Source organism: Colobus angolensis, unplaced genomic scaffold, assembly GCF_000951035.1.
Source record: "Colobus angolensis palliatus isolate OR3802 unplaced genomic scaffold, Cang.pa_1.0 Scaffold424, whole genome shotgun sequence".
NCBI classification, from domain to species: Eukaryota; Metazoa; Chordata; class Mammalia; order Primates; family Cercopithecidae; genus Colobus; species Colobus angolensis.
In genome coordinates, this window is record NW_012117644.1 from 922,654 (window position 1) to 932,337 (window position 9,684).

Here is a 9,684-nt window from a genome sequence, read left to right on the forward strand (position 1 = left end):
CTAGAAGGCTGAATAGTGCCAAGTGTTGGCAAGGATCAGAGGCTATAGGAGCTTTTTTGTACTTTTTTGTGGGTATGAAGACTGGTGCAGGCATTGTGGATAGCAGCATGGCATTGCTGAGTCAGAGTGAATATACACATACCCTGTGACACATCCTAAGGGGACATGGAAGAGGGTGTTCCCTGAAGTGTTACTTATGGCTGAACATTGGGGAGTTGGAGGCAATGTGGATATCTATCTCTGAGGGAGTAAATAGGTAAAATGTGACGGATGCATATCGTGAAATTGTTTTACAGTTAAAAGCAGTACATTAAGTACCTGTAGGAACTTGGGAGGACCTTAAAAGCATAGTACTGAGAGGAAAAAGTAAGAAACAGAAAGATGTATAACACAATGCCAGTTAATAAAAATATAAGCAGAGAAAGCAATAAACAGTTTGTATGAACAGGTACAAATAAAAATACACATGTGAAGCACATTAGAATGTCTATGGGGTAAGGAATAGTAATGAAAGAATCAGGAAGACTCCCCAGAGAATGTTGTGTAAAGGAGAGGCACTGGGATTGTTGTTGAGTAGTAGAAACATGAACTGTTTGAAATTAGCCATTAGAGCTTTCAAAAAAAATGCCTCTTATGGCATGCCAAGAAATGATGGAATTAATTGATAGGGCTCTGTTTCTTTCAAACTGAATGAAACTTTTTGTTCTTCACTAGTGCAGGTTGGTGGTGCAGCCTGTTAGTGGGCCTCCATGACCACTGAATGAAAAGCACTAGCTCTGTTCTCCTAGACCAAAGTTTCTCAGCAGAGGAACTATTGGCATTTTGGGCCAGATAACTCTTTGTTTTCTCGGGGGCTGTCCTGTATATTATGGAATGTTTAATAGCATCCCTACCCTCTATTCACTAGATGCTGCTGACACCCTTGTCCACTTGTAACAACCAGATGTCTCCAGACATTGCCACATGTCCCCTGGGAAACAAAATCACCCCTGATGAGAAACACTGTCATAGGCTCTAGAACCTAGAGCGATATGGATATTGCCAGCTATGAGACTGATGATGAGCAGGTATGCCAGCCCACTGAGAAGTATTAAGTTCTGTCCATAACTTAGAAGCTCAAGTCCAACCTTCACATTAAGAGAAATGTAGGCTGGGTGGCTGGGTGCGGTGGCTCATGCCTATAATCCCAGCACTTTGGGAGGCCGAATGGGCAGATCACGTGAGATCGGGAGTTGGAGACCAGCCTGACCAACATGGAGAAACCTTGTCTCTACTAAAAATACAATATTAGCCGGGTGTGGTGGTGCATGCCTGTAATCCCAGCTACTCAGGAGGCTGAGGCAGGAGAATCACTTGAACCCAGAAGGCGGAAGTTGCGGTGAGCCGAGACTGCGCCTTTGCATGCCAGCCTGGGCAACAAGAGCGAAACTCCGTCTCAAAAAAAAAGAAATATAGGCTGGGCATAGTGGCTCATGCCTGTAATTCCATTCCAGCATTTTGGGAGACTGGAGTGGAAGGATAGGTTGATCCCAGGAGTTTGACACCAGCCTGGGCAACGTAGTAAGACCTAATCTTTAAAAAAAAAAAAATTAGCTGGGTGTGGTAGCCTAGGCCTGTAGTCCTAGCTACTTCAGAGGCTGAGATGGGAGGATCACTTCAGCTTGGGAGGTTGCGGCTGCAGTGGGCTGTGATTGTGCCTCTGCACTCCGTCCTGGGCAACAGAGGGAGACCCTGTCTCAAAAACAAAAAACAGTCTGGGCGCAGTGGCTTGCGCCTGTAATCCTAACACTTTGGGAGGCTGAGGCGGGCAGATCACCTCAGGTCAGGAGTTTGAGACCAGCCTGGCCAACATGGTAAAACCCTGTCTCTACTAATAATACAAAAATTAGCCAGGCGTGGTGGCAGGTGCCTGTAATCCCAGCTACTGGGGAGGCTGAGGCAGGAGAATTGCCTAAACCCGGGTGGCAGAGGTTGCAGTGAGCCAAGATCATGCCACTGCACTCCAGACTGGGCGGCAAGAGTGAAATTCCGTCTCAGAAAACAAAAAGCAAACAAAAAAAAAAACCCCAAAAAACAAAAGCCCTACTTACAAAGAAGAGGCCAAATAAATAAGGTTAAAAGAAGAACAAATGTAAAATTTAAAACAAAAAATTTGTAAAAATACAAAAAAAAAAGCCCTGTTGTTTGGAGTAAGAGATCATACTGTATCTAAATTTTAGATACTGTTCTTTTCAATTCTAGCAATACTAATACTTTAGATTGCTTATAGTTCAGATTTGTTGATGATTTAAAAAATACTCCACCTACTCTGTTATAGCACTTATACTGAATTGTGGTTGGTTCTGTCTCCTCAGCAGACATGAATTCTTCTCATTTACTCTCTCTTGGAACCTCATAACAGCTCTGCAAGGTAGTCAGGGTAGGTATTTATCTCCAGTTTTCAGATTAGTAAACCAAGGTACAGAATCCTGAAGTGATTACTGGGAACACAGGACCATTAAATTGGAAAGTTGGACCTAAAACCAAAATCCAATTCTTGGTTAAGTGCTCTTTCTGTAGGTTCCTCTTAAAGGCTTCAGGAAATTTTTGTCAATTTCTGCCATAGTCAGAAGTTTTTAATCCCTTGAGTTTCCTTATTTAACGCCTGTTGCATAAGTCCTTTCCTTGGATCTCAGGTACTTTCTCAACCTCCTCTTAAGTCTCTTCATCATCTTGCCTACCTAGCCTCTCCAGATTTCCCCACAAACTCAGTGAATGATGATTGGTAGGCAACTTAAGAGACAGAAGATCTGGATTGGAAACCTAGCCCAAACCAGACTTTTGGCTTCTGCATAGCTCAGTTTTCATCATCTAGTCAGAGTCTAACTTTACTCTTTATCTCCCTCAGGGATGTTAGGGGAAGAGATAAGTTTATGCCTGGAAAACTTATCTCTAGCTTACAACATGAGGAGATGATCTCTAGCTTACAACATGAGGCGATGCAGAGGTGGTAAGATGAGAATCCTGAAAGTCAAAAGTGCCAAGCATCTGCGGACTGGAAAGGCACCTAGGCACCTGATGCACAGGGAAAGATATGATCTGTTTTCATGAATTCTGATTTCTCTGAGATGAAAGGGATCTGCAGGTTTTCTTATTAGAAATAATTGTCAGGTAGTGTTGATTCCATGTCTACCAATACACCTTCTACTCATGGTTCCAGATCTCAGTTAAGAGGCAATCCATTTAAATGTGGAATAGCTCTTACTGTTAGCATCTGACATCACCATGTCAACTATTTTAGCCTTGTGGAGGAATAAGCAGGATATTGCTATTCTTGTCCCTCAGTAAATCAATGAGTTAGTTTCAGGCTAGTCTTCAGCTTTGTATTTACACATTCAGGGAAAGAAGGATGAATGACTTTTGTGTTACTCCTTCCACCTGGCCAGACCCAAGCCTCCTTTAGAATCATTCAGAACTCTGCCTCTTCCAGGATGTTTTCCTGACAGCTCCTGCCTCATCTTTCCTCTGAATTCCCATGTCAGTACTTGATGCTTTGTACTGGCCACCTAATTCATGTGTTTATATCCCATCAGCCAAGTCCTGGAGGGCCAAGGCTTTCATGCTTTCTATAGCATCAGGCACAAGTGTTTGAGCAAATTAGTGAACCAAATGTGTCTCCATAAGTGTTGCCATGAGATGGCACCAGAGGCCCTGCAATTGTTCTGCATAACTTTTAGCTGTTTATTGCCATTTATATGCCTTCCTTAATGAAGTTTAAACTTATTTACCAAGCAAAATGCCAATAAATACTAAAGTAGAAACTAAAAATTTGTTTGTTTGTTTGTTTGTTTTAAGAGGCAGGGTTGCGCCATGTTGCCCAGGCTGGTCTCAAGCTCCTGGGCTCAAGCGATCCGTCTGCCTCAGCCCCACAAAATGCTGGAATTACAGGAGTGAGCCACCATGCCCAGCCTACAGTAGAAATTTTAAACCAAATAAACCAGGTAACTTCCCCTTTTATCGCATGGTAGAATGTTCTGTTCACTCAGCTCCTCTGCCTTGCCCCTCCCCAGGAACTGGGCCCTTCCACCAGCAGCTGCTTTCTAGGCCCCAAGCATAAGCTGTCTTTCACTCCCTAATGGAGACGGCCTGGGGACCTGAAAATGGCCTCAAATCCTTGGTTTGTGTTTTCTGATAATTTATTTTTCCTAGAAAGGACAATTAAACATTAATAAGAAATTGCTTATAACCTCATCACTTTTCATATGTCAGTTATTTTGGTTTCCTCATTCTGGTCTTTGCTCCTTTGTATGTGTGACTTTATACATTTTTAATCATACAAAGCCGTAATAAGAGCTCTCATTTACTGAGCGCTTATTATGAATTATGCACCACACTTGTTTTATATATATTACTTCCATTTAAATATAAGAACTATTATATCAAATGCTTATATTTACTACACTACTCATAATGAGTGCTGACATTATTAGGCACTGTTCTAAGTGTTTCCATGCCTTAACTCATTTAATCCATACAACCTTATGAGAATAGATACCGTTAACCCCATTTTACCATAGTTTAGAGAACCGAAGCTTATCAGAGTTAAGTGATCTGCCTACGTTAACACAGTAATTAGCTGTATTGGGATTCATATTTAGATAGCTTTAATTCTAAAATTTCTGATCATTTCAGTGTATCATTTCATTTTGTTCATTCTTTAATCATTTCTATTTGGACTTCTAGAAATGGTCTGAAGGCTAACAGAATCATTAAAATTAGAGTTTGATTTAGATCTTTTTCTTGCAGCTAACCTGGTAGCTCCTAGAGGACTAGAGGTCATGTTTATTTCTGTACTCCTTTTCCCATTAAATGCAAAATTAATACTTAATGAGTTGAATGAGTAAGTGGGTGAACACTGTCTCTACTCTCCTAGGAAGTCTGGGATACAGAACTAGTTGATAGAAACTTAGCCTGTTAGAACTTGAAGGGGTTTGAAAAATCAAGCCAATCCCTTCCTCCAGGGAAGGAGGAAGGACCTCCTTAGGGTGACCCAGTGAGTTGGAGGCAGAATGGTACTAGAAACCCGGTCTGCTGGGCTTCTACTCCACCATCTGGTTTCAGAAAGCCTAATCCTATCTCTAAATTCCTTGCTCTCTCCCCTTTTTTCCCTTTCTCTCTCGCCTCTTGTTCTCTGTCTCTGTCACACACAGTCTCTCTCTTTCTCTTGATGTGACTTGATGTAGCTTTACATACTTGATGTATATCTCTAGATGTAGTTTTTTCATCCTAAAATTTCAAGCCCGAAAACTACAAAACAAAACAAGATTTTTCTTTCCTGATGCCCAGAGTTAATCCTCATTGTGTCTTTGTCCAACTCAGAATAGAATCCAGGATCTCTGCTTCTCTCCTCACCCAAAATGTGCAGAGCTGCAGCTCATGTAGAGAAACTTACCTTGATTCACATTCCTCCTCAGAACATGCTATTGGTGATTGGTGGGGAGTGGGAAAGAGCATCTTAGAGCAGGCTGGTTGTTTTAATGCAACAGCCAAGTTTTTGAAAAACTGGCAGGAGAACAGGAATTCCTGTTTTTTTCTCAGAGAGAGCAAATGTGACCAGACTATGTGATTTAATTCTTCTCTGGGCCTACTGTTTTATAAACTGCCCCATGAGCCTGTTAAAGCAAATAGCGTGAAGACCAAAAACCCTCCACCCCTTCTTGCCATATGCCACCCTTTTAGTTTCATAAGTTGGGTTGCCTTTTCCCCTACTTGTGATGTCTTTTCCTGGTGCTCCTAGTGTCTCCTAGAAAATGGCACCTGGGGCATTATTTGGGTAGCCGTTTGTTAGTACATCCTGGTGCTTCCACACTTTTTATGTAAGGTCAGACTGTTTTAGAATGCTTCATTCAGAGAGTCAGTTGTGGGTTCCTGTGCAGTGAATTGTTATTGAGGCTTCATGGCTCATGGACCAGCAGCCAGTACCCTCAGGTACACAAAATGGGAACCTCTAAAGCAAAGTGGTTCTGCTTACCATTTTCTCTGTTCTGTTCTGTTTCTTTTTTCCTGTAAAATGACGCTTTTGTGTGTGTGCGTGTGTGTTTTGTTTTTTGTTTTAAGATGGAGTCTCACACTCTGTCACCTGGGCTGGAGTGTGATGGCGCGATCTCAGCTCGCTGCAACCTCCACCTCCCAGTTTCAAGCGATGCTCCTGCCTCAGCCTCCCAAGTAGCTGAAATTACAGGTGCCTGCCACCAGGCCTGGCTAATTTTTATATTTTTAGTAGAGACGGGGTTTCACCATGTTGGCCAGGCTGGTCTTAAACTGCTGACCTAAGGTGATCCACCTGCCTTGGCCTCCCAAAGTGCTGGGATTACAGGTGTGAGCCACCATGCCTGACCATCTGAGGCTTTTTCTTGTCACAGAGAAGTCTATAAGAGAATGGTAGCTACAGACAAACACTAAAATGAAGCTCTAAGCTGCACTACCTATTATGGCAGCCATCAGTCCCATGTGGCTGCTGACCACTTGAAATGTAGCTAGTCTGTTGTAAATGTAAAATACATATTTGATTTCAAAGCCTTAGTACCAAAAAAAGTAAGCCATTTCGTAAATCTTGAATACATATTGAGATATTTTGTATATATTGGGATAAATAGAATATATTATTGAAATGAAAACCTGTTTCTTCTTACCTTTTAAAAAATGTAACTAGAAGATTTTAAACTATGTTCGTGACTTGCATGATATTTTGTTTGGATAGCACTGGTCTAGAAATCCCTAATCTTTTTTTTTTTTGAGACAGAGTCTTGCTCTGTCACCTTGGCTGCAGTGCAGTGGCGCAATCGCGGCTCACTGCAAGCCCCGCCTCCTGGGTTCACACCATTCTCCTGCCTCAGCCTCCCGAGTAGCTGGGACTACAGGCGCCCGCCACCACGCCCGGTTTTATTAGAGACGGGGTTTCACTGTGTTAGCCAGGATGGTCTCAATCTCCTGACCTCGTGATCCACCCACCTCAGCCTCCCAAAGTGCTGGGATTACAAGTGTGAGCCACCATGCCCGGCCAAGTAAATACTTTCTTAGTTTACTATAGAACGCCAGGAAACTAGCCACTCTTTTTCTCTCTGTATCTCTCTTTTTTGTGGTTGTTTTTTAAAAAATATTCTTTCACTTTGTTGATGGCATCAGGAAGAAAACCTCCATTACGTATTATGTGCTATCTTTTTTTTACTTGCTACTCACTGGAGAAGGGTGACATCTAGTGACAGAAGGGTGGTTGGGAAGGGAGTTAGGAGGCATTGGAGAGAAGACTGGCGATGACTTCAAACTTCTGTCTTGGAGTTAGAATTATTTTATGCCTTTAAAAAACTTCAGCTAACAAGTCTGAGGGAAGGCTCTGAAGGAGGGAGAGTAAAACAGGCACTCTTTAAAATAGAAATGTACCTCTCTCTGAGGGAGTCCTACTCTCGTTTTACTTTCCTTTTATTTATTGGAATTTATTGAGGACATATCATGTGCCAGCAGTTTTCTAGTGTAGAGGAAATGGGAATACAGCCTAGTCACTGCCCACAAGGAGCTTACATACAGGTGGAGAATGAATTCAAGCCCAGCCTCATACTCTAGATAAGCACTATAATGATGTTAGAAAAGAAAATGCGTTTGGAGCAATGGAAAGCACTTTGCCTGGAAAGGAGACTGAAGGCCTTGTGTGTCTTGGATGTGATATTGTCAGGCAGAAAGGCAGGTGGGAAGGACAACCTGATGGGGACAACCTGACTTAAAGGCCTGGGGAGTGGTAGATGGCCCTTGAAATAGTAGGTTGGGGCCATATTATGGGGGATTTGACAGCCTCGCTAAGAATGTCGGATCCTCTCTACTAAAAATACAAAAATTAGCCAGGCATGGTGGCATGTGCCTGTAATCCCAGCTACTCGGGAGGCTGAGGCAGGAGAATCGCTTAAACCTGGGAGGCAGAGGCTACAAGTGAGCCGAGATCAAGCCATTACACTCCAACCTGGGCAACCTGAGCAAGACTCCATCTCAAAATAAATAAAAGGAATGTTGGATCCTGTCCTTTATGCAGGGGGACTGTTCAAGCAGAGAAATGACATGGTCAAGATTTTGTGTTCGGGGTACCATTCTTTCACTCCTCAAAAGGATAGACACTGAATGCAGGGAGATTAACAAAGAGCTCATTGCAGTCAGCCAGCCAAGTGGTAGCAAGAGCTCAAATGGAAAGGAAAGAATATATCCGAGAGATAGTTGAGTGAGGGATGAAAGGGAGGAGGAGTCAAATATGGTCCTAAGTTTCTGACTTGTATCACTAGTGGAGTTACCTTTGTCCAAAGTTGGAAGTACAGGAGAGGATCAAGCTAAAATAGAAAACAAGCTGCATTTGGGACTGTGGACAGAGCTGCAGAGGGAGCTGGCTAGAGCTGAAGTGCTTGTGTTTGTGTTTCAGATGGTGACCCTCTTTCAGATGTGGGTTGTTCCCCTCTATTTCACAGTGAAGCTGCACTGGTGGAGGTTCTTAGTGATCTGGATCTTGTTCTCTGCTGTCACAGCCTTTGTCACCTTCCGAGCCACCCGAAAACCTCTAGTACAGACAACCCCAAGGTGAGAGTTTAAATAGTGGGAAGAGCCCAGGTTTTCCGAAGCTAATGGGTTGGAATGCATGGGAGGAGCATAGGTTTAGACTGAAAAAATTCCTGGTTTTGTCTGCCAAAATTACTTGGCATGGGGCCCCTCTAAAACGAGCTGATTGGGAGACCCCCCTCCCCTATTCATCGATTAAAAACCCCAGATATTTCTGTATAGCTTACTTTATGGTTTCAAGGTCTTTTTATATTAAAGGCAAACAAAAATAAGCAAATCATGGTGATCATTGTGGTCTCATTTTAAATGTTTTCCTCTGTGAACCCTTCTCTGATCTCTGAATTAGATTTTCCAGTATATTCTCTCATATTGCACAGTAGTGTTCCTTCATAGAACTTACCACAATTTATAACTAAATACTGTTTTGAGTATCTATCTCCCTCACTAAACTCTTACCTCTGAGCTCAGGAACCACATCCATTTTGTTTGTCACTGTATATTCAAGCCCTGCCATGGGGCCTGGCACATAGTAGCTTATTCAGTGAATTTTTGTTGAATGAATGAATCTTAGCAAATTTATAATTTTCCAATAAACAATACTTCCTTCTTGAGTCACAAAGCAGCCACTGCCTGTATAATTCTTTTTATTTTATTCAAATTCGTTTCTCATTTGATCCTCCCAACCAGCTTGTGAGGTAATTTAATATCTGTACTCAACAGAAAAAGAGATTTTCTCATTCATTCAAATAAGCACCTACTATGTGCCAGGCCCTGTGCTGAGCGCTGGGGATACAGAGCTGGATAAGACATGGTCCCTGTCTCAAGGAGTACTCTGTTTAATGGAGGAGATGGACGAGAAAGCTCCTGTTGCAGTGCAGTTGTTAAGTGCTATGACAGAGGTTTGTGTAGGTCCAAGAGAGCTTGACTGGCCAGCCTCAAAGTTGTGACCACCTGATCCAAAGTCTTTCAATTGTAGACTGCTCTTCTTTCTATTCTTTTTTTTTTTGGAGACAGAGTCTAGCTCTGTCGCCCAGGCTGGAGTGCAGTGGCGCGATCTCGGCTCACTGCAAGCTCCGCCTCCCGGGTTTACGCCATTCTCCTGCCTCAGCCTCC

At 42.7% G+C, this 9,684-nt stretch overlaps 1 protein-coding gene across 3 annotated transcripts in view; it reads left to right on the forward strand.

Annotated features, from left to right (window-relative positions):
* RNF121 (ring finger protein 121) overlaps positions 1-9,684 on the forward strand; it is a 69,314-nt gene that overhangs the window by 46,427 nt on the left and 13,203 nt on the right. For all 3 annotated transcript variants that reach the window (XM_011956768.1, XM_011956769.1, XM_011956770.1), the window contains one exon: positions 8,438-8,592. In XM_011956768.1, coding sequence (XP_011812158.1) covers positions 8,438-8,592 — 155 coding nt within the window. The remainder of the gene's footprint in view (positions 1-8,437; positions 8,593-9,684) is intronic.